Raw genomic sequence first — 27,407 nt, forward strand, 5'->3', positions numbered from 1 at the left:
TATATAAGTAAGTATATATACTCTTTTGATCCCGTGAGGGAAATTTGGTCTCTGCATTTATCCCAATCCGTGAATTAGTGAACACACTCAGCACACAGTGAACACACAGTGAGGTGAAGCACACACTAATCCCGGCGCAGTGAGCAGTCGGCGTTTGAACCCCGACCCTCCGGTTACAAGTCCGAAGCACTAACCAGTAGGCCACGTCAGTGTGCAAATACAGCACGTTTTAGGTGCACCAGAGTATGTGTACAGTGTCCTGTAGAAGATGAGTACATAGAGTATGTTTACAACTTGATATTAGACTGTTATGTGTTGTTGCTGCCGTGCAGCCACAGCATCATTTAAACTAGCAGCCATGTCTTGCTGTTTATTATGGCACGACAGCTAATAACGTGTGTGAGGAGAAAAGACGCGCAGGCTAGGGGAGGCACTAGAAGCATGCCTTGCGCACACGTACGTTACTTCAAAAGAACACGGCCATTCTTAAAAGTATCGATGTTAATAAAATTAGGTATTGTGACATTTTTAATTTCAGGGTATCACGATTCTTTTGTAGTATCGGTGCACCGTGCAACACTAGCACATAGAGTATGTGTACAGTGTCCTGTAGTGGAGCACATTCCTCTTCAGACAGTAATACATTCACTGCAGTGGAAGGGCAATACTAATGCTGAGTGGCATATTGTTATAGAGGCTTTAAAGAGTGTGTTGCTGCTGAAGTGCCTAGGGACATGCACATGAAATATTGTTTTCGAGTTTAGTGTGTGCACTAGGTACATTCACATGCGCACCAGAACTTCCTCATGCTCATCAGAAAGTCAAAGCGCATAAGAGGACAAATGCAAACACATTTTTGTATGTTTTTGGTGCTCTCTGGTGCTAGTTTTTAAACTAAAAATGTATTGAAATAACACCAAAAATAGTTTTCAAACTTTATATATAAAAAGCTTACCAATTATGCACACACATGCACAAGTCAACAAAAACAAATACTATAGCACATACACACAACAGGAGGAAGTGCATGCATTAAAGGTCACAAGTAGTCATGGTGAAATAGTTCAAGGTCACAAGTAGTCATGGGGAAATAGTTCAAGGTCACAAGTAGTCATGGGGAAATAGTTCAAGTGGCTTTGTGCCATTCCTCAAAACAGTTCCTGCCCAACAGCAGGCAGAGGGAAACATCACAGCCCTTGCACCTCCATGCCGTGTGGTGTCTCTTGCCTTTGCTCTTCCTGCACAGCACACAGGTGTGACGAACCTGTTTAGGTTGACGCCTGGCATCGGGACACAGCTTTGCCACCGGAACAGGCACGTGGTCACTGCTAACCTGTTTGTGATGAGTCCCCTTGTTTGACACCTCACACAGCTGCGCAGTCAGCTCCTTCATGAAGGCCTTGTAGGTCAGCGGTGTTTGCTGCCGTTGAGCGACCAGCTCGTTGTAGATGATGCATGCGTTCCTGGCAGCCATGTCCAGGAAATGAAAAAACAACTTCCTGTTCCAATCCATGGTCTTGTGCAGTGTTGCGAAGTACTGATTCAGTGGGTCTGACACATCAACGCCGTCCATGTACTTGTTGTAGTCCACAACAGGTGAGGGGCATGGGTAAGTCTCGGTTGTGGAAGCACCGTTTCTTGGCTTCACGGGCCGCTGCACTGTGTCCCCAGTGTAAGCTGTGTGTATCGTGGAGCAGACAGACACTTCTTCTGCATCCATCCACTTCACAAACAGCAGAGGACCGTCCCTTAGCCATCTGATGGCTCCTCTGTCCGAACTCTTGGTCAGCGCGTTAGATGTGCTGCGGGGGCAGTTCTTTATTGCATAACTGTGCATACCACAAGCACCAACGTTTTGCCCATGCAAGGCCCTGAAGAGCTTTGGGCTTGTGAAGAAGCTATCCATGTAAACATGATAGCCAGAACCCAAGAAGGAATGGTCCACAAGTGACATCACAGCATCATACGAAACTTTTCGCCCCATGTGTCGGCTGTGCTTTCCTGTAAACACAGCAAAATCTACTATGTATCCGTTGCTTGCATCAGCAAGCACAAATAACCTGAAGTTGTTGGTTGCTGAAGTGCGGTCATGCATGACTAGGTTCTTGTGAGGGTGATATAAGGCTTTGCATGTGGTTCGGAACGTGTCCAGCAGAGGTTTCGCTTGGAACAGGCTGTCGTGTTCTGGTGTTCCCCTCTTCTTGTCATTTTCCTGGTCCTTGTGTGGATCACTCATTTTAACATTCCCGGAGATATTTCTACACCTCTCCCTGCTCATCACAGTGGCTGGGAATGGTATGGAGAAAATGTTATTCTGCCGCCAGTAATCATGGATGCGGTCCAGTTTTATCACGGACATGTAGAATATCAGTCCTATGTATTTGTACAACTCGCTGACGCCAACATCAGTCCACTTGGCGTTATACTTGATGCCTTTTGTCACATTAATTGCCGCTTGTTTGTTAGTGTTGTCACACAAAGTCTTGACAGCGTCCTCTGTGAAAAAGAGTTTAAACAGGTCCAGTGGGGTGTGGGTGTCTGCTGAACTCATCTGGACGCCAGGGGTCCTTGCAGGGTGGAATGCCAGTTCCGGTGAAGCCTCATCAGTGTCCTCCTCGGTCTTCCATGACTGGGTGGGCTGGGCTGGTTGCGGACCGCTTTGCCTGCGTCTCTTTGGTGGTGGTGAGCCATCCTCTCCCTCAGTACTGGAACTGGACTCTTCATCCAGCTCATCATCATCATCATCATCATCATGGTCTCTGTAAGCACAAATATTTCAGAGATGCTGCATTTTAACAAAGCAATACTAAGGCCATCAACACTAACATACATGTCACTACCTGAAAGTGCAGGAAGTTGGCCATAGCAGGAAAAAAGTCATGCAGACCAAATTATTTTTACAAAAATGTAGTTATCTCTGAAGTTGCTGAGACTATTTTCTGACAGTATCAGTGTGGTAGTGTTAGTATTGTTTTGCTATGCAGAATATGCACATTATGGATTGCCTACTAAATGAATAAGGGCTCACGTAAAGTAGGCTATATGCCGTTTAATTAAAATTGGATTAGCCTAAAATACATTTCAGTACAATATTACTCTGCAACTACAAGAGACAAGTTTGTTCCGATGACAATATGGAGTCTTCGAAAACACAACACTGCCCAGGCATTTGAGTACAGAGTGCCCAAGTGTACATGTATAGTAGAAGAGTGGTAGTTAAGACTTACTCATTGGGCTGGTCAGCATCCTTGACCTGTGAGGACTGGGCGTCTTTACCGCAGACCCCCTCCTTCACGTCCGGTTCCACGCGACCCCTGCGTCCTGTCCTCCTATGGTTCACCATCTTTCAACTCAAATGCAGAGTTTGCAGTTGGAAATGAGTTAACTGTGCAGGGGAAGCAGGAGCATGTTATATTGGAATTCAAGAGAGTAGGCTATTCTCTGGCCTCTCCCTCCACCCTGTATCTAATCATCCTAGTTAATATTTGTATGGGATTGTAAATAAAAGGGGGTTACCTGCCGTGATAAGTCAGAGAAATAAATTTTAGGTAACAAGTGTATTTTTTTATATAGGCTACACTGTCTAGCCTACCTATTTATTTCTGTTGCAAAAGTAGCTCTGAGTTTTGACAAGATTGCGCTCATATGGCTATGACCGATTGTCTCAAAGCTTTTATCTGAGATCATGGATTCAGACTATTAAGCCCTCCTAGTAGCCTAATGTGGATGGATGGATGAATGGATAGATAGATACTGCATTAATCCCCAAACCAAGTAGGCTATGTATACATACAAAATGGCTGTCTCGTTTCACATTATTTGTTATTGTACACATAAACATTGATACAGCATGTATGTAATAGGAAAGAGTTCTTCGGGAGGTGTAGGTTATTGGCGCCAGCCTCTTCGACGCGCCTGTGCTAGCCAGCTAGTCTAGCGGTGGGTGCGACAGACCAAGTAAACACGCACGGAGATGAAGAGGGTATGTATCGACTTATCTAACTCTGGTAACCTAAAGTCGCAAAAAGACAGCGTGTTCCTTTAACCTTAGGCTACTCGTGTACCCTACTGTAGCCTACTGTTGTTCGCGAGAAAGAATTGTTTCTTTGTAGCTAGTAATTTGGTCAATATCGCGAATCTTGATTGAAACATTTTGAGACTAACTTATTAGAACAAAGTTGATACCTTCGATGAACACAACACACAACTTAAATGAAGTTGCCTAAAAAATTCTAAAACTCACTTGCATCTGCAGCTCTCCACCGATGCTTAGCGAAGGCAGAGCGGACTTCGAAGTTTGTTTCTGTCGGTTACGATTGGCTAATGGTGTGATTGGTGCCAAGAAGGATGTGTCCCATAGGTTAGTTCTATGGCCAATAACCAAAGCTCTCTTCTTATTGTGGTCAGTCACATGCGGTTACGATTCGGACAAGTTATTTTGAAATTTTAGTGCTAGTGTTCCCAGAGCATTTTTGATATGTGGGCTCGGTCCACTTAGGCTTCCTTTACGTTACCACGTAATGATAATCTGTCGATTAATGAGATAGTCTAGTAGAGGTCTAGTCTAGTGAGTGGCTTTGCACGCAGGAGAACTCCCACCTCATACATAACTGCAACTCTTTGCACCAGGACGGACTGACACACACATGCTGTTGGAAGATGGAGACGGAAAAGTGGGTAAAAGACTGCTCTAGCCCACTGCAAACGCATAGCATTACCACCGCCAAGGAGTGGAGTGAAGAAGTTTCTGAGCAGTCCTTAGACTCGGACGACTATGAAAGTGATGATGACCTCTACTATTCGAAACGTCTTGATCCAGCTGAAGATGGACTGTAAAGTGTAACATTTATATATTTTTGTGTAAAGGGTTGGAATGTGTTTTTGGATGTTTGGGATGTGTTAACCATAGGCCTACTGGATTTTGGGTGTAATAATCAGTTATTGACAATTTATCCAACTTGTAGACAATTTTTCAAAGAAAAGATGTTTTGAAGAAGTCTTTTTCATCAAAATAATTTAGCCTGTATGCCAGTCCAGTTTAAGTCTTTCAATCCTGCATAATGAAGATTAGCCATTTTCCTCAAGTGTGAATGGCTGTAATATGTCAGAAGAATGTGTTGCAGATGTGAATGATTGGAATGTGTTTAAATCCAGGTTGATAATCGGATGTGTCATTTTAAAACAACTTTTTTTCTATCTACAGAAATGAAGATGATGTAGATATGGTAGATGAGCTGTCAAGTACAGAATACAACGAAGAGGAGGAACTCAGTAGTCCCCCACCAAGAGAAAGACGCAGGTGTAGTAGTGCACAAGCGGCCCAACCAACGCTGGCATGGAAGACAGGGAAAGACGTAGACACGGCTCCACCAGGAGTGCGATTCTGCCCCGCACGGACGCCGGGTGTTCAGATGAGTTCAACGGACACCCACACTCCACTGGACCTATTCAAACTCTTCTTCTCAGACAGGGCCGTCAAAACTTTGTGTGACTACACTAATAAGCAAGCTGCCATAAATATTGCAAAAGGATGCGCATACAAGTGGGTTGATGTTGGTGTTCATGAGTTCTTCAATTATATCGGACTGATTTTTTACATGGCCACAATCAAGCTGGACGAGATCAAAGATTATTGGCAGCAAGATGACATTTTCTCCATACCATTCCCAGCAACTGTGATGACCTGGGACAGATACAGATTTATCACCCGGAATGTCAAAATGAGCAATCCACACAAGGACCAGGAAAACGACAACAGAAAGGGAACACCAGCACACGACAGCCTGTTCCAAGCAAGACCTCTGCTGGACACAATCCGGACCGCCTGCAAAGCCTTCTACCACCCTCACAAGAACCTAGTCATGCATGATGGATTGACCGCAACCAAGGGCTTTAAGTTGTTTGTACTCGCTGATGCAGCCAATGGCTATGCTGTAGATTTTGCTGTTTACAGGAGAAAGAGCGGCTTCCAAACCGGAGAAGGGCTTTCCTACGACTCTGTGATGTCACTCGTAAGCCGTCCCTACTTGGGTTCCGGGTATCACTTGTACACAGACAGTTTCTACACAAGCCCAAAGCTCTTCAGAGACCTGCAGGGTCAAAGCTTTGGTGCTTGTGGTCTGTACAGAGAGCACAGGAAGAACAGTCCTCGCAGCACATCTAACGCACTGGACAAGAACTCCAGCAAAGCCGCCATCAGATGGATCAGGGACGGTCCACTGGTGTTTGTGAAGTGGATGGACAGAAAAGAGGTGTGTGTCTGCTCCACGATCCATGCAGCCTACTCGGGGGACAAAATCCAGAGGTGGTTGAAGCCCAAAACGGGAGGCTCGAAGCCCAAGCTGTATCCATGCCCCTCATCTGTTGTGGACTACAACAAGTATGCGGGCGGTGTTGAGTTTCCATACCAGCTGATTCAGTATTACACAACACAGCATAAAGAAATGAGATGGTACAGGAAGTTGTTTTTGTACTTCCTGGATATCGCTGCAATGAACGCATATACCCTCCATAAAGAACTGACCGCCCAGCGGCAGCAGACGACACTGACCCACAAGGCCTTCATGGAGGAGCTGATGGCAGAGCTTTGTGGGGTATCAAACAAGGCTTCTCACAAACGTGAAAGTTGTCAGCACGTGCCCGTTCCAGTGGCCTCTCTGCGACCTGATGTCAGCAAGCGAGCCGCCTCCGGCCGCACAACCTGCCTAATGTGCAGGATTGATGGCAAGAAACAGAGCACTCCATGGAAGTGCAAGATTTGTGATGTTGCCCTCTGCCTGAAGTTGGAGAGGAACTGTTTTGAAAAATGGCACAAATGACTGTGGTTCCTTACTGACTGTCACTGAGACAGCTATTAGCCTTGTGGGTATTGTTGCCATTGTGTTGTACGGACTTTTTTTGACATGGTCTTGCACTGTCTGTATTGAAGCAAGTGTTTGTATGTTCTGTCTGTGTATATTCTCACTGGTGACATGATTTCATTAAAATGTCAAACCCTTTTACCTTTTTAAAAATGTAGTTTGACTTACCAATTCACTCCCAGTTCATTTTCCTAAATAGACATGCAAAACCATAGCCTGGCGGGCCATCCTATATCATTGAAATGTATAGTCTGGAATCGAGCCATTCACCTCGCTTAATCCAAGGGGCGGGCAGAGAATTGTCTTTCAAACTGCCTAGGCATGCAATAGGCCAGCGCTACGACCATATCCGTATCCGGTCGGCAAAACGGCAAATACATCCTTCTTCGAAAGGAATGACTTAAGTGCATTGTGTTGCCCAACTTTCAAAGAAAAGCACAAGTCCAAATCCTCCAAAGTTGACGCCAACACCGATTCAAACAACCGCTCTTCGTTCGCCATAGCCACCTTCCTTGTTGTTCACCGTCGCAGGACTGTCGTCATCCTGTTAAGCCCGCCTTAAGACTCTAACAAAATAGAGCGCTGTGATTGGATGACGTCCATGGCGTCAGCCAATAGGAATCCCTATGGTTTGATACTAGACGTACAGGCTGAGCAAATTAATTTGCCGCTGCTAGGGTGCGTCTAGATTTCTAGGCTAGCAAAACCACCCTTCTGCTTGAGAAGTAATAGGATTTTCCCCCTTCCTAAAAAATGAATTAATGTAATTGTAGCAGGAGTGATTGTGTTTCCCTGAATTTCCCCCATGATTTCTGTGTGTCTCTCTTTTCCGTTCAATTTCTTTCCACGGTTGTGTTGGGAGAAGGGGGTGTGGAGTAAAAGTGATATGGGGCTCAGGCCCGGGAAAATGAACTAGCCCCAGCCCCGTCCCTCTCTCTCTCTCTTCTTGGACGATGCATCCTGAGAGCATGCATGTTACACTGATCAATAAATTCTGTAAGATCCAATTCAGTTGTCACTTGGACTTATGTGTATATATATATATATATATATATTAATTTAACAACAAAACACAATGCAGAGTATAATTAAGGGAGGTCAAAACACTCCCGTTGCATAATGTTTCTTTCTAACTTTTATATCTCTCAGCCCAACCTCTTTAGTAACCTAAATGGGTTCTATAAGTGTAATGTGGTGGTGAGATGGAGCATGTTAAATACAAATGGATTCCATCTGTTTGTTGTACTGTACCAAAGATCCTTTATAAAAAATAAAAGACTGAAATATTCCATTTACATAAGTATTCAGACCCTTTGTTATGACGCTTGTAATTGAGCTCTGGTGCATCCTACTTCTATCAATGGTCCTTGAGATGCTTCTACAACTTAATTGGAGTCCTCCTGTGCCTAAATTAAAGGGTCGGGTCATAGAATGCAAAACCGAGTTTACTTTGTCATAGATGAAGTTCAGTTCAGTTGCTGAAATGGTCATACAGAGAACTTAAAAGCCCCACCGACACTTCCTTCCTATGCAAATCTCACAATTCGAAACTCCCGCCATAAAACGGGCGAATCCCAACGAAGCTGCGAGTTTACGCAAACTCGCAGGTGGTACCTTATTTGGCTCTGGCCTGTACATTTGTCACGCCTCAAAATTTACATACAGACCAGCCCACTGGTGCTCTAAGCCCAGGAACGTGAATGGAGAGCGAAGATGAGAGAAACTAGTTTAGCTGCCTGCTCGTTTACTTCAACAGGAATTATAAAGCAGACAGTTCTTCAAGGATATCGAAAATGAGCCACGGTCGTAAATGCAGTGTTCCAGGCTGAAACTTAGGCTACAAAGAAAGCTGAGACTTTCCATAGTCTTCCCAAGGATTCAAAAGTTCGAGGGGCATGGATAATGTTTTTCTACCAGAAGATCCCTGCAAAGTTCGCCACTCCGTTATTAATTTACAAAACATTTCACCGAAGGCAGTTTTCAAAACCTTGGACAGTTAAGCAGGATTTGCTAAGCTGCTGTTACTGAAACGAGGGGCTGTTCAAGGTCATCACAACCGCATGCTGTAAGTATTATTTTGTCGCTAAGCAGTTATTAGCCATGCTAACGTGTATCTAGCAAGTAGAATGTGTGATTTAGTTCATTGGCAAGGCTATTTAATTTTCCTGTGTGCCATTCGGATAAAACCTGTGTTAACCTACATTTTACTATGCATGTTTGTCGAGATCTCTGACAGGTTATGTTCTCAGCAAGATAGCTAACTGAAGCTGAGTAACACGATAGTTTGGTTGCTAAGCTGTAATATAACCCATACCCATATAACACATACGTTTTTGACGTCAGAAGTGAAAACAACTTCACGTTATCAATTCAAATGATATATCTAGTCGATATGTTGAAAACCGTGTTGTCAAGATACAATGGATTTATTTGCACGTTCTTATTTTAGATCATTACAAGAACGGCAACATGACAAACAGCATGCCAAACATATGCTCCAAGTGTGGCATCTTGCGGGGCTTAGAATATTAGCAATGCTTTTGCTGTGAGTTAACAGCTTGGTGTGTGCATGCAAAAGTGACTTTCACTTGTGTTACAACATTTCTGTTGTTTGGTTTAGGTTTTATCTTGCAGCCATGCACTTCAATGAGAATGCTGAGTCCCCACAACGGAAGACAGCCAAGGAGAAACTATGTACAGACTTGCCAAACAATTTGTAAGTTTTAATAAAATATATATATTTTTTATTACAAACATCAAATCAAAATGTGCAACAGTATAGGCACTAAAAATAACTTATCGATTCACACACAACAGGCTGTCTTAGACCTGATGCTACTGGTGTTGAAATAATCAATACTGTAAACAAATCATTCAAAACACTGATCAAAGACCCTCTTCCTTATTGGGATTCCTGTGCCGCAGGACTTGTGTGCTCAGCTTGACAGACCTTCCATGGAGGATGCTGTTGCTGAACATGTGTCACGGTTCAGTCGAAAAAGAGTCTGAATCCAACGTACTGCCCTGAAGTATCCGGATATGCGTAGCACCACACACGAGGGGATCATGACACGGACGCTTCTTCAAAGGAAACCCCAGCTCCTGCTCACAAAAGACCTGTAGGCCAAGTCACTTCATTGCCTGCAATGAGAACAGGGTGGAAAAGCAAAAAAAATGTACTATTTATTTTTTAATATTTTACATCAGAGTATCACTGGACAATTGTTGAAAAAAATAAATAAAGTTTATCATTTTGTGGTGTTGATCAAACTGTGTTTTTGCAATATGCTGAACCAATAATGAATGTGTATTGGTTAAAAATATTTTACTTATATACTGTAACTGCTAACACTTGTATCAGATTGTCCTCACCTTTCCATTCCTCTGATTCTCAAACGGCCATGGTCAGCTCTGTAAATATTCATTGCATTTTGCAAAGAATATAGAGGCACAACGGATCGAGGCCATGATGGTCATTCAGGTCAGCTCCTCAGGAACCTGGGTCATTCTTTTAATAACCTGTAAAAAAACATAATTTCCCTGCTGTTATTTAGTAATTTTGAATGAGCAAGTAGCACAAAGTAGCAAATGTCTCCAGTTTTAGTTACCAGAGTTGTAAGATCACATATCAGGCTACTACATGGAAAGAAGGTAATCTGATCTCAATCTCAATCTGATGTCAGCAGGATAGTTACAAGATTACATTAGACCTACTGACTGTACCTACTTTTTAAACAGTGATATTTATAGGATTTTTGATTATTGTACTCTACTCCATTGTAGCCTACTATGTAAATTGCCCCTTGGGGATAAATAAAAGTGTTTTTGAATTGACACAAATTGGCCTAGTAATATTTTCGTTGACCTCGTTTCACTTCAGCCATAGGCTACAAACTGCACAGAGCTCCTGCCCAGCTAACTGGACGTCCCGTTGTAAGATCATACATTACTACATGGAAAGAAGGTAAAAATCTCGATAATCAGATGACTTAATCAGCAGGATAGTTACACGAGTACATTAGACCTACTGACAAACGTAATATTTTCATTGACGCGAGCAGTAGGCTACTCGTTTCACTTCAGCCATAACGTTATAGCCTACGAACTGCACAGAGCTCCTGCCCAGCTAACTGGACGTCCTGTTGTAAGATCGCATATTTATATTACCACTACAATAATGTATGTAACTCCTAATCAGATGACTTATTCAGCAGAATATACTTACTGACTAAAACGAGTACTTTCCTTGCAAGCAGCACTCCTTTCACTACAGCATAGCCTGAACTGCCCACGACTGGCTACGAACTTTTCAGCCAGCTTCTAACTGGACATTTTGATAAAAATTGCACAAGGGTACACGTTGTAAAACATTTGTTTGTGTGCAAATTAATAACTTCTGTTGCTTACAATGCTAAAAACGAACCTAATACAATGTTTAGCTTAGTCTACGACACTAACGTGCGAGTATTACAGCTAGCTAACTGGGATACGTGTGGCAAACTCAAGTAAATGACAAAACTTACCACTCTGAAGTAGTCATTTCCAATCTATGGGCGACTGGTTGCTCCTCTATTTCAGATTCTTCCTCTGCTCTGATTCAGGCTCAAATATGCTGTTCAACACCTATGTCTCCATAGTATTTCCACCTTGGCTGTTTCAGTGAGTGCTGTCGGCCATGTTTGCGTCTTTGCTCCAGAGCTTCGCTCGTTGTAAACCAACCAATCAGCACGCAGGTCATCTAAATATTCATGAGCATACCATGAAAGGAAGAAAACCTCTCGTTTCATTCTAGGGCTTTTTTGCCAGGCTTGCATTAGGGCGCATAGAACAGCTATATGCCATTTTCAGCCCAACCAATGTTACACACCCTATTCAGAGACCTTAAGGACCAGCACAAAATACCCTATATCATCATTCTATCACCCCTTTAATTCACTGGACATTATTAGGAAATTGTCCGTAGACCTGTGCTGTGAGACAGGGTTGTGTGAAGACACAGATCTGGGGAAGGATACAAGACAATTTCTGCAGCATTAAAAGTGTCAAAGAGCACAGTAGCCTCCATCATTCTCAAAAGTTTGGAACAACCAACAGTCTTCCTAGATCTGGCCGCTCAGCCAAACTGAGTAATCCGAGACGAAGGGCCTTGGTCAGACAGGAAACCAAGGACCCAATGGGCACTATGTATGAGATCCAGAGTTCCTTTAAGAGGATGAGAGAAGTGTAAAGAAGGACAAACATCAGTGTTGGAGTATTGTGTGTAGATTGATGAGAAAAAATAAATTGTGGAAAAAGTGAAGCGCTGTGAATACTTTCCGTATGGATTGTAACCATCATGGTTGTGCAACAGCACTTTTGGGAAATGCACCCCTTGTTGGTCCTGTGTGGCCTGGATAGCATCCGACTCTGAACCAAATCAGGGCCGCTTCGGCTTCGCTTAGAGCTCTAGTCATTTATTTGCAACAGGCAGTTTTCCAACACAAGCATTGTTATGTGGTAGGGTAGCCTTTGGACTGTCACCATTGATTATTCCGAGGCTCTAACCATATCAGCTTGGTGGGAGGAGAAATAAACTCCAGTCCACCTTAAAGTCATTCAGATGATTAATTAAGTGCGGTTAAAGTGGTTTGTCCAACATGTCTATAAAGTGGGCAAGTCCCTTTGGGTGAGTTATTTACCAACCTGTTTTTATCTCAACCACTTTGGCTATATCTACACAGTAGTAGTAGTAGTAGTAGTATAATATAATAGTATAATCAATGTATTATGTCATTTCACCATTTCCGGTATTTTCCATATGTTGTTGTGATGCTGTTAGTCATGGAGATGCTCTCTCTTTTCTTGGCATTTCTGTACCAGGCTGCTGTGTATGAGTGTGTGTGTGAGTGTGTGTGTGTGTGAGAGGGTCTCTCCTACGCCTGCAGTTCTTGATGGCCCAGGTAGTAACTGTCCTGTGCCTAGACCCTTACTGAATGGAGAGGCAGAGATTACCACTGATGGAGAGACTCAGGTTGTTGAGTATCGCTGTCACAAGCCATACACTCTACGCAACGCCACCTCAACTAGTGGGTGACACTTCTGTCTGTTTCTTCTTTTTCTGTAATTATTTTGGAAGTGGTGTTGGTGTGTGTGTGTGTGTGTGTGTGTGTGGAGGAGGGGGGTCACTCTGTATACACATACATTTACATAAGAATGCAGTATATCTACAATTTCATTCAGAAATGCAGCTTACAAAAAGGCATGATTAATTCTAATTTTCAAAATACATGTGCCCATGTATATGCACTTATCCTCTGCCTTTCCTTATGTCTGTAGTCTGATACACATGTTTTATGCACCTCATTATCCTCTGCCTTCCCTTATGTCTGTAGTCTGCTACACATGTTTATGCACCTCATTATCCTCTGCAGTCTACACATGCTCAGAGGACGGCACATGGAGAGACCATGAAAACAGAGACGCTCCTCCTGAGTGCGTTCCAGGTATGGAATTACTGGCAGATTTCTTTGCAGACATAAGTGTGTTGGGTTTTCCTACAATATTTCTTTCTGTGTGTGTGTGTACTTTTCTAGTATGTGGTCGTCCAACAGTTAGTCTACTAAGGCACCAAAGGATTTTGGGAGGGAAGAAAGCCCCTGCAGAATCTGTGCCTTGGCAGGTGTTGCTGTCTGGTTTTGGCCGAGGTGGGGCCTTTGTGATTCATGAACAGTGGCTCCTCACTGCAGCTCACAACTACGTACAGCCTCAAGAAATTAAAGATAAAGAATCCTTAGAGGTATGTTTAACTGTTTCAGAGTAGCCTTTATATGCTCAATGTAAACTTCAGGCATGTATCACTTTCCAAAAAGTATTCCCTTTTAAAATAAACACCTTACAGCTAGGTATAAATATAGTAGTTAGTGTTAGTCCTAAAAGTATAGTCATATAATGTGACTATAATGTGTAATATAAAACATGAAATATACTTGGTTGGAATTCCAGAATGTTAATATACTGGCATATTTAACAGAGGCTTTTCAGATTTAGTTCATTTTGATCCTCTGGTCTTGCCGTAGGTGTATGTTGGAGAGAACACTATTACTGGAATGTTGAAATGGCCCAAGCTGGAAGTGCAGGCTGTGCGTGTTCATCCCTTGTATAACAACCCGGATGACAAAAACTACGACCATGACATTGCCCTGATACAGCTCAAGCAAAAGATCACGTTTAACTCCAGAGTCATGCCACTGTGTTTGCCGACCACCGATGACCAGTACATGACTGGACGCATGGGGTAAAAGGGAACTAGAGTGTTATTCAGATTCAGACTATAATACTCAAGATGTAGTACTATGTCAAACAAATCTAAACATGATTTCATTTCACTTCCATTTCATTTATTTATTGCATGATAAAGGATTATTAATGTTCAGGAAGTTGCTCAAAGAAAGTAGTCCATTACAAATTGCTCATTAAATCACTTTAATCTGATTTCTCTGTACATTGTTGGAAAAGTATCCTACTATGACTTGAAACAATTATCAGAATGTTATTCATTACACAGCCAAATTACTGTAGCCAGATATTACTGTAATCATATCATTCCAAATAGACATGATAATATGATATGATATAATGATGATGTAATACATGCCTTCCCCTACACTCCATTTTCTCCTTGTGTCTCTCTCAGGTTGGTTTCAGGTTTTGGAGTAATAGAAAAACAGAGACTGTTGTCAGATCTCCGGTTTGTCAAACTCCCCCTGGTGGAGCAGAAAGTGTGTGAGGACTTTGCCAGCCTACCAAATGTGCCCAACAGCATCACGGAGAACATGTTCTGTGCAGGCTTCCCGGAGGGGGGCAAGGACTCCTGTACTGGTGACAGTGGCGGGGCCTTTGCTTTTGAACAGGATGGACGCTTCTGGGCTGCCGGGATTGTTAGCTGGGGCGTGAATTGTGGAGAACCAGGATATTATGGAGTGTATACCCGCATTTCAAAATACACTGACTGGATACACAAGATTATAGACAACCAATGTAAGCAAAGCATTTCTGCAATTATATGGGCAAGGATTTTCCAATATGATCCCAAAACCAAACTGCATGAATGAATCAATAGTCTGATTAAAAAAGTAATGTGTGTGTGTGTGTGTGAGAGAGAGATGCTGTGACTGCATGCCATAAAGCCTTATAATATAATGATTGGGTTCTGAATATACTACTGTATATTGGTAGACCTAAAGTCATAAATATTCACATATATTTAGTTTGCCTACATCTCCATGAATGTTCTTCCCTATTCCAGTCACAGATTGTGGAGACCCAAAGCCTTTGCTGAATGGCCGAGTGACATTTCTCTCCATCACTGAGAAGCAGTACCTGTCTGTCATTGAGTATCAGTGCAATGAGCCCTACTACGCTTTCCAGGAATCAGACAGAGGTGAGTACACTCAAAACACAAAGCCTTTGTGTTTCTTATTTCATTATCATTGTGTTGTTATTTCTGACACTTACTATTATTATGACCGCCGCGCAGCGAAGCCGCGGTCATATAGGTTTAGGTTTAGTCAGATTTTTTAAATTTATTTTTTTCGTTCATGGGGGGCCTTACAATAAAATAATTTATGTGTACATTTAGTGACTGTACACCAACAAGGATTCCCGGGACACTGAAAGACCGGGGTACACGAAACTTGGTGGGCATGTAACCCCACATGGATAGCATGGAACCATCGTTTTTCGTTTTGATCTGTAGCCCCCCCGCTGTACTGGACCCCCCGAAAGGAGGGTAGGGCAGACACAGTTTTCTGTGAATATCTTGAGAACCGTAGGGCCTAGGATGACCAATTTTTTCCGTATGTTTGACTCCAGGGGTCATGTTAACCCATTCCATGTGCACACATGTGCATAAACAGATACACACGCACACACATACATTCACAGTAATCATACGTATGACATACTCACACAGTAGACATATGTATGCATGCATGCACATGCACAAACACACATACGCAGGCAAACACACAAGCACACACACACACACACACCCACACCCACACACATAAACATAAACGTGTACACGCACACATGCACACAATTCAAGAATTTGTCAGAATTATGAACAGGCAAGATGGGGGTGGGGTTGTATAAAATTAATTTTACATGTGAAATCTATGAACTAATCATGTTTTGGTACTTGTTGTCTAGCAGATACCAGTGAGAATTGAGTGTGGATAATGTAATTTAGTGAGACAGTTAGAATCATATAGGCCTTTCAGCGTGATTTATTTTTGTGGAAAAAATGTGCTGGACTGGGCGGCGGTCATATTTTGTACCGCTCTGCGGTACATCTAGTTAAAAACAGCATAGTGTTCTAGTTATCAACCTCCTGCTTGAACAGTATTTTCATACATACTATGAGCTGAAACCAGCCATTGAATGGAGGTGTTGGATGTTTCGTGTGCAGTGCGCTACACCTGTGCAGTAGATGGAGTTTGGAGGGACAGGAACAACAGTGACATCATACCTCCATGTGTCCCAGGTAAGAAAACAAAACCTCTCCCCACCACACATGGCTGTATGGATAAGGAATATTTGATGAGCTTGTATGGGTCTCTGGGATTACATCTCTGCTATGTGTCTGTGTGTGTCGATGTTTTGCTTTTGAAGCCTGCTATATCTTTTCTGTGTCATTTTAAATTGTTATGCTTGTTTTGTATATTTCTGTAACTATACTGTGTGTGTGTGCATGTGTAGTATGTGGCCGTCCTGAGACAGTAACGAATGGGAACGTCTCTGTAACTATACTGTGTGTGCGTGTCTGTGTGTGTGTGTGTGTGTGTGTGTGTGTAGTATGTGGCCGTCCTGAGACAGTAACGAATGGGAACGTCTCTGTAACTATACTGTGTGTGCGTGTCTGTGTGTGTGTGTGTGTGTGTAGTATGTGGCCGTCCTGAGACAGTAAAGAATGGGAATGTTCCCTGGTTCGTCTCTGTGAGCGTGGACGGGGGTAAAGGAGCAGGATCTGTAATAGGGAACAGATGGATCCTCACTGCAGCCAGCAGCCTGCTGCCCAGAGGGGATGCCACCACAACCACACGGCAAGTCAAGGTACGCAGCGTCGTCTTAGTCCAGCCTTGATATTCCTCAGAGCAAAACAAGACACATTGGTTTTCTGATCATGGCATTAATGTATGCAAGGTAGAGATGCCTAATTTATTCTGCTGTGGTGACAGACTGATAACCCTATTAATCACCTGCAATTACCTTCAGAACCATCAGAACCTCCTATTATCAGATAAGTTCACACGTGTGATGTATCTTTGTTTTTTAGTTATCCATCAATGAGTCTGCTCTTGAGGTGACAGCCCTGCATATTCACCCCTCGTACAACCAGTCAGACAGCCTGACATATTTCAACCACAACATTGCCCTGGTCAAACTGAGGAGTCTCATCACCTTCAATGCTGATGTTACTCCACTGTGTCTTCCCACAGAGAAGTCTGACCGTGCTGGGCTGCGTGGGTAAGACCATGCTACAAGCACAAATCATATTTTTTACACTAAGAAGGGAGACCACACCCTGTCTTACTAGAGTTTACTTTATGGGTGGTATAGAAATGCTGGTTTATTGACCCTGGCATCAGTCTAGTCAAGTGTAATTGGATAAACTGTAAACACTGAGGCTTTTTATGCACAGCAGTTGGTCTTTTTTATAGCCTACTGACAATAACATTTACTGAAGCTTGAAACATTTATGTATTAAGTGTGAAGACCATATCTATTTCATCTCTCCAGTGTGCTCCTTTCTGTCATCTACCCTCAACATTCTCAGTAGAGCAGACACACACACTTTAATGCTTTTATTTCTATCTTAAAGGTGCTCTAAGCAATGCTGGGTAACGTCACTTCTGTTGACTTTCAAACAAAACAGAGAGCTAGCTCGCTACTTCCTCCCCCTCCCTCCCGTGCTGCTCCCGTGCAATTGAAACTCTCCTAAACGCGCATCTCGTCTGTGATTTGCTGGAAGAGTTTGTTATGTTTTTATGGGCTAGGTTTGCCCAGGTTGTTTTTGTTGCTGTTTTTGGAGCCTGGGCTGTCCACAGAGATTGCGTTTTTTTTTACAGTGTATTCAGGACACAGACAACTAGCGGTTGGTTAGGTGATGTTTGCAGTAAGTGACATAAATGTTTTAGCCTAAAAAACGTGTGGCATCGCTTAGAGCACCTTTAACACAGGAGAATTTACAGATCCAATGATTGAAAGTATGTTACAGGTTTAGACACACACACACACACACACACACACACACACACACACACACACACACACACACACCTCTCTCTCTCTCTCTCTCACACTCTAGTTGTGCATTTGTTTCCTCACTGTCAGTTTGGTATCAGCATTCCCGTCCAACTCCAGCAATGATAAGGGCATCTGGCTCCCTCTAGTGGATCATGGGAAGTGTAACAGCAGCAAACCAGAGGTCCTTTCTGCCAAGACCCTGTGCTCTGAGGGAGCGAGGTCTCTCCTCAGTGATTATATGGGGGCGGCGCTCGGGGTGGAGGAGGATGGCAGGTTTGGGGCAGCGGGGGTCTTCATTCAGACCGTTGCCAATCAGGAAGGGGGTGCGTATGGAGTTTACACCCGCGTTTCTCAGTATCAACACTGGATCAGAGATACTATACAGCAACACTGTGAGTACAGCATAATCACAACACACATGTCATTATCTTTTGATAAACATGCGTTCTTCACTCATCTGACAGCTGGCTCTATTCATAAGGGTGAAATAAAGATGAAGCGCCCCAGGGGAAGTGAATAGTTAGAACAGTAGCAGACATATTATATGTATCTATGCAACATCAGCTCCAAGCTGACAGCATTTCCTGATCCCACAGACTGTGAACACCCTGAGCTTCCCAACATGGTGGAGCTGGTGGACCACGACATACGATATGAGCAGCACAGTGAGCTCCAACTGCAATGTGCCTCTAAGTACTACAGTCTACAGGGAGAAGGTGGGACCACACACAACCCAATATACTCTTTATGCAGTAGATTACTGTAAAGTCATTTGATTGGCTAAGAGGCTCTGATTGGACTGGGCAGTGTTCTATTTCACGCACAGAGAAGTACACGTGTGCAGCCGATGGTGTGTGGAGGTCTGGGACTGGACATTCCGTTTGGCCAACATGTGTTCCAGGTGGTGTAGTGGTCTGCTTTGTCACCTAGCCCTAAAATATATACACATATTTTGTTTTAAAAATCAATCAAAATCCTCTTTCTTTTTTTGTCTTTCTTTCCTTCTGCATTTGTCTGTCTCTCTATCTTTCTATCTTTCTTACTTTCTTTATTTCCCATCTTGGTCTCTTGCCCCTTTTCCATTCCTCCCCACCCCAGTGTGTGGGATCACAGAGGTCCCGCTCCACAGCAGTGCTCGTATTCTGGGTGGCAGGGCAGCAAGGCTGGGGGCTGTGCCCTGGCAGCTCCTGATGAAGGTGCCGTACCGCGCCGGTGCCTCCCTGCTCAATGACCGCTGGGCTCTCACCGCCGCCTCTGTGGTGGACGGACACACAGACCGCAACCTCACCTTGTACGGAGGCATGGTCGACAGCCTGGACAGCAAACAAGTCGTCATGGTGAGCGAGAAGGTTGTCATCCACCCTGGCTACAAGCGGGGTCTGTCCGAGGACGAACTCACCAGCTACGACAACGACATCGCCCTGATCAAGCTCTCCTCCAGGGTGAGGCTCGGCCCTACTCTCCGCCCCGTGTGTCTGCCGGAGAGGACGACCGGCAGCGCCGCCCTGGAGGGGAAGATGGGGACTGTGTCCGGGTTCGGCACCTGGGAGAAGGGCTTGCGGAGCCGGAGGCTCCGACATGCCCCCATCAGGGAGTACGCCCGGGAGCAGTGCGCGGAGACGCCGGTCCACGGCCTGCAGCAGCAGCCAATGGCCTTCACCCACAACATGTTCTGCGCCGGGCTGGAGGCCACTGACAGCTGCCAAGGGGACAGTGGTGGGCCTCTGGTGCAGCCCGTGGTGGGCTTGCAGAGGCCAGGGCAACTCTATAGAGTGAAAGGCATTGTGTCCTGGGGGCCTGTGTGCGGAAGTAAGACATACTACACCAAAGTCCAGAACTACCTGGACTGGATCACAGAGACCATGGAAAAGGATTAGTAGGGCAGTGGAAAATGTTACATTTGCCTTCATAAATTGTTTTAATAAACACTAGGACTAAATAAAAAGGAATTGATGTGGGTCACTTCTAGAGACTTTGCCACATAAGCCCCTCATAAGCCTGCAATGGAGCAGAATTGGGTCTGTTGGTTGAAATTGTTCTGCTAAATGAATGAATGTAAATGTCAAATGTAAATGTCAAATTGAAAGTGAAATGAATATGGATTATTTTGTCTGTAAATTTGTAGTCATTGCAAGATATTTTTGTGTATCGAGAGAATGCACTCATTTTACTAAATCGTGTACACGTTTTACTAAATAATGCGCTCATTTTACTAAATTGTGCTCTCAATTTAGTAAAACATGCGCACGATTTAGTAAAATGTATTTTATCCAAAAAATATCTAGCAATGACCCCATAGGGTTCTGTACTATTGGCACTTTTGCACATTATTTTTGTTTCCACTTTGATATCCCTTTACATAGCTTATTTTATTCTTCTATAGGCATAGACCACGCATGAAATGTGAAATAGGTCTACACATACAAATCGAACACACCCCTGTGATGTCAGCTTCTTCCACTTCTGTGATTCGCCAAAGAGGTTTCATGGGTTGCAAAAAATTAAACGGAGTTTACTTTCACTTTACACTGCAGACTCTTTGAGGAAACGACAGACTACAGGCTTTATTGCCTTCCAAAGGAATAACCACACAGAAATTGCGTTGTGGTCAAGTCAATAGTTGAAATGCCGTTTATTTACAGCTAACAATAGATTAGTTGCCTATACATTATAGCTAAGTGAAAGACATTTGTGAAAACGAAAGCGAAAGGTTAAATGAGGTAGGCTAACTTCAAGAATCAACTGTCCGTTGTTGTAGAAGATGCGTATTTTTTCTCATATTTTGCTATTCTGTAACCAACCAATGACAATCCTTTAACCAGATACAAACCATCAGCTATTAGTTATGTTTATCATCTTCATGATAGGATGCTTGGTGTCATCAACATACGGTAAGAGCTAGCTCTTGTACATAGCCTATTAATATTGAATACATGCTCAGAAAAAAAATAAACAAACGTCTGACGTTGGGGACTTGCCTACCTTTTGAATGAAATTAGCGTAGGCAACGTGTTTGTTTATCGCCTCTATGTGCAAAAGGTATATCATGTCAGCATATCTCGCTTTCACTTGACAGCTCTTGATGGCGCGGATGTGGTGTTGTCCTGTTCCTTCGTGGAGGAGGGAGGGGGGATGATGGGGGGAATGGGCGGAGGTGGGCTCTTCAGCCGCACTCCTGCAACGCTGGTCCTCAGGGACCTTCCGGTCGACCCTGACTCCGACTCTGCGCTGGACTCCGTGACCCCATTTGACCCGCCGGAGAAGCCCAGCGCAGATGACCTCATCTTCGAAGTGAAAGGTTGAGTGAAACCATTTTATTGACTAACAGAGCCACTGTAATCTCAGCTACTTCATCTAAACGGCCCTTAACTGATTGATCCACCTTAAGTGCTAGCTATACTGGTTGCAATAGGTTGCATATTTTACTCTCCAATAGAGGACAGAGGGTATCAGCTGTATGTGTGTTTGTGTGTGTGTCTGTCTGTCTGTCTGTCCAATCCCCTATATTAGAAAGTTCTGGCATTATTCAAGTTCTGACATTATTCGCCTCAAGTTTTCATACAAGATAGACTACAAAATCATCCAGGTCAGGCTATGCGTCCCCTCCCCTTCACTTTCCTGTAGACTAAATATAGGGGCAAGGCTGTCTGCAGCTGTCTGCTCTTGTTAAGAGTTGTTCATGTTCATCAGATATGTTGTTACACACCGATATGATAATTTGTTAAATTTGTGTGAATAAATTGGATGTTGTTCTGGTTACAGATATGTCATTTACATTTATGTTTCTTCCCCTCTTGTTTCTCTTTCTACAAACACACACTGGTCTGTGGAGCAGGCTCTTCAGTGGAGATCCCAGATGCCGACACCCTTCTCCATGCTGATTGTAACGAGCAGGAGGTGAACTGTGAGATCAGTCATTACATCCCCCGTGGCTCGGACCCTGACGCTCCACCCTCTCACTTCATTGGCTCCCTGCAGGTGGAGGGGGGCGGGATCAGCCTCACCATGGTCCTGCAGGTTTTAACCAATGAGGAGGCAGCATCTGAAACTCTGCCTCTGATACAAAGCAAGCTGGAACTCCCTCTTAGCCAATCAGGGACCCTGCTCACAGAGGGTGAGGGATACCACTGTAAATGCTGAAATGATTGCACACAGGCTATGTTCTGAGTTCAATTTTTTTCCATAACCTTGTTATGTTTGTCTCTGTTCTTCAGTTGTTTTTGTAGTGTTCTCTCGCTCGCCATCCCTTTCTACTCCACTTGGGGGCGATGCTCAGCTGGACTGTGGCTTTAGGCAGCGGAACTCTTCCCACGTAGGTGGGCTCAGGCTTGAGTGGCGGCTGCAGCACAGAGGAAGTGGTCGGAAAGTCCTGGAGATGACCAAAGTTGAGGAGGGGGAAGAGGCAGGGGCGGGGCCCACTGGTGAGTGACAGATAAATGAGCCAATTCAATTATTTGAAGTGAAAACTTCTGGCATCCAGCTGTTTGTTGTGATTTGCAGTGTCTGCTGGGCGGGACGGGGCTAGCGTGGACCCTGCCCTGGCGGTGGAAGAGGGTAACGTGTCTATGAGCCTCACAAAGCTCAAAGTGGTCGACGAAGGAACATACATTTGTACTGTCACTTCTGGAATGTTCCAAACCCAACAGATTGTCCAGCTACACATTGACCGTAAGTCTCCCCACAACCCCCACCACCCACACACACACATATATATCTATATATAAGCACACATACAAACTCATGCACTAAAACACAGCTGGAAGAGACAGAACATTCCATAGCTATCTAGCAACTATCTATATTACTTAGGTTATGGCCCATGCATGTTGAACATAGAAAGGTACACGCACACACACACATTTACTGGACAGTACTAGACCTGGGGCAATTCAGCTGGGAACCTTTAAGAAAACAAGGCAAAGTGAACTCAAGTGAAAACATTTTCTCTGCATTCTTCCATGTAGGAATGTGCATCTTCATCACTGAGGCGATACGATACATATCTCGACACAGCCAATGATACGTTACATTAAAGCATAATTCCGGTATTTATCACTTTGAGTCCCTTTTCTGGTTTGTCGGTGAGTTGCAGTTTTGAAAACGAACGTTAAGGGTTGTTTTAAGGACATGTTTGTGCATGCCCATAGCCAGCCACTCTGAAACAGTCAAAGGCTATTCAAAACGAGCCAGAAAGTCAAGACAGGAGCCATCGTCAAAATATCAGTGTCCACCACTCTAGTTCATCCAAAACAAACCAGAAAAGGGACTCAAAGTGCTAAATACCAGAATTATCCTTTAAAGATTCATATGAAACAACCACTGATAAGATACAATACAATTCTCCCACCTACTGCGATACTGTACGATTTGATTTATCACAGTGCGATACTATATTTTAATGTGTAAACTAGTGACGATTCATCTTTTTTTTATGATGCAGAGACTTTACACACGATACATCTCGAGTTAATCTGGATTTTTAACCGATGCACACTTTTGCCATCGATGCAACTGCATTGTAAATGTTCATACCGATACGAATCGGTGAATCTTACCATCCCTACTTCCATTATGTAGTGAATATTCCACCTACAGTGCCTGGCGTTTTCCAGTGGTCTGTTCGTATCTGCATTAATTTGTGGTTCCATCCATTGTGTTTGTTGTATCTTCCAACCACGTCCCAGCCAGGCACATTTTAATCTATAAAGGTTCCATCTTATCTACTGGTCATTCCCTTGTGACATGCGTCTGTGCAGATAGTTGGTATATCAGAAACTGATTCATGCGTTTGTGCAAACTGAAACGTGCGCCTGTTCAGTCCACCATGAGAGAGTTAAAAGTGTGTGCCGCCTACTTTGTCCTCTTTTGTCCAGAGCCTCCTATAGTGTCTCTCTCCGAGGAAATGGTGGTATTTCAAGATGAGCCAGCCCAGAGGCTCAGCTGCCACTGCAAGAGCTACTATCCTCTTGATGTGCAGGTTTGTAGTTCACAGCAGGTCTTTCAACTGTTGACAAAATCATTCATGTACCAGTTGTTTTTATCCACAAACTTGACTTAACATAATACTGCACACAATGACTAACTTTTAACCATGGCAGTATCAAAGCAGATTAGTTATACACAGTAGTAGATAACTTACAGATGCAATCTTCTTACGAAGGCCATGTATACGAACACCAGAGTTTTTTTGAGCAAACATTACCAGACATCTGGAGGACTGTGATTAGTTTGAATTGAACAAGCTGGGATTAGAATGGCAGACTGGACCTTTACTGTAGCACAGATATTCGTTCTCTTCCATCAATAGGTGCACTCCCCTCCCCGTGTATTAAACTCTTGACATTGCTAGGTCCACCATTTGAGCTGCAGAATTAGAAAAGGCTGCAATCTCTACATGTCTGTAATTACATATCTTACTCTTTTGGCTTTTATAATTACCTTCTGTTATGGTCTCATTTAAAATCGACCTTATCTGGGCGTTAAGGTCGAGTGGCTGTCACTCAGCTCCTCAGAGGCAGAGCCCATCGAGATCTCGGACGGGGCATCCCTGTCGAGCCACAGGCAACACTCTGACGGAACTTACTCTGTCACCGCCCAATTGACGCTCCGCCTTTCGGCACACCCACCTGGGACCACCGTCACCTGCAGGGTTGCCCATCAGGCCCTGAGCGCGGAGGTCGATGTCAGCACCACTGTCCGCCTTGCCCCCGAGACAGGTGAGCAGTGCCATGACAGGGTGGCATGGAAGTGGGCAGCACAGTCCATCTCCCATGTCCCTTTTCTGAAGGTGGAGACTAGTTTAGTACATGCATGTTGAGAGGGTTTAAAAGAATACGCCAACTTTTTGGGAAATTACTTTATTTGCCGTTACACCATGACACTGTTAGCCTAGCTTAGCATAATTCACTGGAGTTAGCCAGTATATGACACCAGTTAGACTAGCCAATAGCTAAAAGGGAGCTATCAGCTAACTGGAGTAACCCACTTCCAGTGAATTATGCTAAGCTAGGCTAACAGTGTCGGACTGGGGTATTGCACGCACAGAGAGAAGGGCATGTATCCTCTTAGCTCACTCCCAGCTTACACAATAGCTGCTGAGGTTTGTAGAGGCCCTTGCACAGAGGTAGCAGATACCTTCTGCTTCTGGGTAAGGCATGCATTTTCTGAATATTGATTGTCTCCTAAGATCAATTAATAAATCCATATTGTGAGAGAAATTACTGGGGATGGCTTATACTTTCTTTACATAGTTTACATTTTACATTTACATTTATTCAAAGCAATTTACAAAATGAGGATTAACATTCATGCTACATTGCAAATAAGACCTTAGGGCAGGGATGGGCAAACATTTTGGCTCAAGGGCCACATTGGGTTTTGAAAATTGGCCGGCGGGCCGCACAACAACCCCCCCCCCAACGGCACACGCATAAAAATACATTTTTTATAGCCTATAATTTAGTATGAAAAGTATTTGTTTTAAAATATTAATTGCTTAAAAATACTGCTAATTTTATGCTGTTTAACAAATGTATAAATTGTGCACAGTCGCTTTAATTCACGTTTATTTCTCAATGATCTTCTGCCTGCTCCGCTATGGCTAGTGCTGTACCTACGGCTGGGCCCTCTCACAGTTTTTAAATGGTCAGTAGTGGGAACTACTGTTGCCTTCATGATTTCCTTTTAAAACTTTCTTATAAGAAGGAGATATCAATTATCAACAATCACAAGCCAGCTGGAACCTGTGGCTCTCTCTCCCTCTCGTGAGTGGAGACGCATTCCCAATTAAATGGATTGCATAATGTTCACGTTAGATCTGCTGCAAAGGAGATAACTAAGAGTTAACTTAGTTTAACATGATGTTATCTCTATTTAACATGATGTTTTGACATTGACATTGTAAACGTTATCTAAGGAGAGTGAAAAGCAGTTTGCAGTAAAGCTAACAAACGTCGTCACTATCGCAGGAAAAAAATAGCGAGCAGCCTGATAACTTAATGAAATGCTCGGCGGGCCGGATGAAAGTGCTTGGCGGGCTGGAGTTTGCCGACCCCTGCCTTAGGGTAACAGTAATTCCCACTATCTACAGACACTATGAGACTACCAGAGTTCATAGTTCCATAGATCATAGTCAATATGGCATACTTTAAGAAAGGGATAATGTATAGAACGCCGGTCATTATTGGGAAAATAAGTCCCGACAGGGCGAACCGGACCCCGACGCGCAGGGGTCTTGTTCCGCCCTGAAGGGACTTCCCAATAATGACCGGCGTTCTATACATTATCCCGCTTATTACACGGCTACTTGCCAAAACGAAACAATAAACTCCCCACGATGTGACTCTTTAGCCTACATAGCCTAGGCTATAGCCTATTTGTTACCGTTTTGTCGTGGCTCACAACAGCACACGCTGAACTTGAATCAAACATTCTTTAGAACACAGCTGATCAACTGTCTGCTTTCACTTTTGAATGAAGATCCAGTCTTTGCGCAGTAATATGAAAGACGTGAAATAGAAGCACAAAGCCCATTTTCCTTGACAGCGGTCTGTTATACTTAGCAACGGTCTGTTATTGAGAATTAGCAGACCACTGAACGTTGGGAAGGCCCATTCAAGTGAATTGAGCATTCTGCAGCACTCTGAAGACACATTGGCAAATACAGTACTATAAAGTTATGTTATACAATTACAGTATGTGTACTGTAGCTAATGCAGTTATCCATATGTTCACAGATGACAACCTCTACGCCATCATTGTATCATTACTGGTTGTGATTGTGGGAACAGTCTTTTTTTACCAAGTGATGGGATGAACAAACTGAGTTTTGACTGAATACACTGAAGATAAAATGCATATACTGCAACAAAGCTCTGACAAAAATATTTTAATGTTCTAAGAAGTGCTGTAATGTTTCATGTCAATGTTTAGAATTAAGTTGGTACGTGTAGAAAGATTACTGTGACTGTCATATCTATGAGTAAAGGGTAAATGAAGTGAGGGGGAAATCTATCATGGCAGATGTTACATATTGGGAAGGGTTTGACTGTACTGTTTCCATGGTGTTTATGATCAAGTTTCAGGTTGTACGAATATCATTGGCCCATTGAAGCCCTTAAGCCCATTTAAAGGTGCTCTAAGCGATGTTACGCGGTTTCTAAGCTAAAACATGTTTTGCCACATAAAGCAAACATCACCTCACCATCCGCTGGCTGTCTGTGCCCTGAATACACTGTAAAAAAAACACGGTGTCTGTGGACA

General features: G+C 43.6%; 4 protein-coding genes and 1 long non-coding RNA gene across 10 annotated transcripts in view; 4 read left to right on the top strand and 1 right to left on the bottom strand.

Moving 5' to 3' along the window:
* The window catches only part of LOC121720344 (complement C1r subcomponent-like), a 41,421-nt gene extending 21,096 nt beyond the window's left edge, over positions 1–20,325 (top strand). Inside the window, exons 1-14 of one of the 3 annotated variants that reach the window (XM_042106359.1) lie at positions 12,398–12,525; positions 12,720–12,925; positions 13,232–13,342; positions 13,433–13,635; positions 13,916–14,133; positions 14,533–14,876; positions 15,145–15,279; positions 16,309–16,383; positions 16,783–16,952; positions 17,176–17,366; positions 18,234–18,538; positions 18,743–18,862; positions 18,973–19,047; positions 19,245–20,325. In XM_042106359.1, coding sequence (XP_041962293.1) covers positions 12,497–12,525; positions 12,720–12,925; positions 13,232–13,342; positions 13,433–13,635; positions 13,916–14,133; positions 14,533–14,876; positions 15,145–15,279; positions 16,309–16,383; positions 16,783–16,952; positions 17,176–17,366; positions 18,234–18,538; positions 18,743–18,862; positions 18,973–19,047; positions 19,245–20,023 — 2,961 coding nt within the window. In that variant the 5' untranslated portion in view covers positions 12,398–12,496 and the 3' untranslated portion in view covers positions 20,024–20,325. Of the gene's footprint in view, positions 1–12,397; positions 12,526–12,719; positions 12,926–13,231; positions 13,343–13,432; positions 13,636–13,915; positions 14,134–14,532; positions 14,877–15,144; positions 15,280–16,308; positions 16,384–16,782; positions 16,953–17,175; positions 17,367–18,233; positions 18,539–18,742; positions 18,863–18,972; positions 19,048–19,244 lie in introns of those variants that run through there. The other 2 variants (XM_042106360.1, XM_042106361.1) reach the window with 2 other exon arrangements.
* Positions 719–26,564, bottom strand: LOC121720347 (piggyBac transposable element-derived protein 4-like). 3 transcript variants are annotated; one of them, XM_042106367.1, is made up of 5 exons: positions 26,550–26,564; positions 22,901–22,902; positions 4,244–4,288; positions 3,228–3,385; positions 719–2,759 (listed from the first exon to the last, which is right to left on the bottom strand). In XM_042106367.1, the coding sequence occupies exons 4-5, from the start codon at positions 3,341–3,343 to the stop codon at positions 1,127–1,129; spliced, it is 1,749 nt and encodes a 582-aa protein (XP_041962301.1). In that variant the 5' UTR covers positions 3,344–3,385; positions 4,244–4,288; positions 22,901–22,902; positions 26,550–26,564; the 3' UTR covers positions 719–1,126. The 3 variants fall into 3 exon arrangements, with proteins under 3 accessions (XP_041962301.1, XP_041962302.1, XP_041962300.1); XM_042106366.1 differs by lacking the exons at positions 22,901–22,902; positions 26,550–26,564 and having other exon boundaries at positions 958–2,759; positions 3,228–3,350; positions 4,244–4,292; XM_042106368.1 differs by lacking the exons at positions 4,244–4,288; positions 22,901–22,902; positions 26,550–26,564 and having other exon boundaries at positions 719–2,757; positions 3,228–3,298.
* Positions 4,425–6,998, top strand: LOC121720346 (piggyBac transposable element-derived protein 4-like). 2 transcript variants are annotated; one of them, XM_042106364.1, is made up of 2 exons: positions 4,425–4,839; positions 5,204–6,998. In XM_042106364.1, exons 1-2 carry the CDS (start codon positions 4,775–4,777, stop codon positions 6,816–6,818), a joined length of 1,680 nt encoding a protein of 559 aa, XP_041962298.1. In that variant the 5' UTR covers positions 4,425–4,774; the 3' UTR covers positions 6,819–6,998. The 2 variants fall into 2 exon arrangements, with proteins under 2 accessions (XP_041962298.1, XP_041962297.1); XM_042106363.1 differs by having other exon boundaries at positions 4,427–4,832.
* LOC121720349 lies at positions 8,462–10,139 on the top strand. Its single transcript, XR_006034523.1, has 4 exons — positions 8,462–8,537; positions 8,617–8,925; positions 9,481–9,576; positions 9,786–10,139. It is a non-coding gene; the product is annotated as an uncharacterized LOC121720349 (long non-coding RNA).
* On the top strand, positions 20,670–27,378 carry tapbpl (TAP binding protein like). Its single transcript, XM_042106369.1, has 9 exons — positions 20,670–20,866; positions 20,969–21,037; positions 21,223–21,444; positions 21,982–22,260; positions 22,361–22,567; positions 22,647–22,814; positions 24,020–24,123; positions 24,631–24,862; positions 26,882–27,378. The coding sequence occupies exons 2-9, from the start codon at positions 20,992–20,994 to the stop codon at positions 26,959–26,961; spliced, it is 1,338 nt and encodes a 445-aa protein (XP_041962303.1). The 5' UTR covers positions 20,670–20,866; positions 20,969–20,991; the 3' UTR covers positions 26,962–27,378.
* The last annotated feature ends 29 nt before the right edge of the window (positions 27,379–27,407 follow it).

Source organism: Alosa sapidissima, chromosome 10 (assembly GCF_018492685.1).
Source record: "Alosa sapidissima isolate fAloSap1 chromosome 10, fAloSap1.pri, whole genome shotgun sequence".
Lineage (NCBI taxonomy): Eukaryota > Metazoa > Chordata > Actinopteri > Clupeiformes > Clupeidae > Alosa > Alosa sapidissima.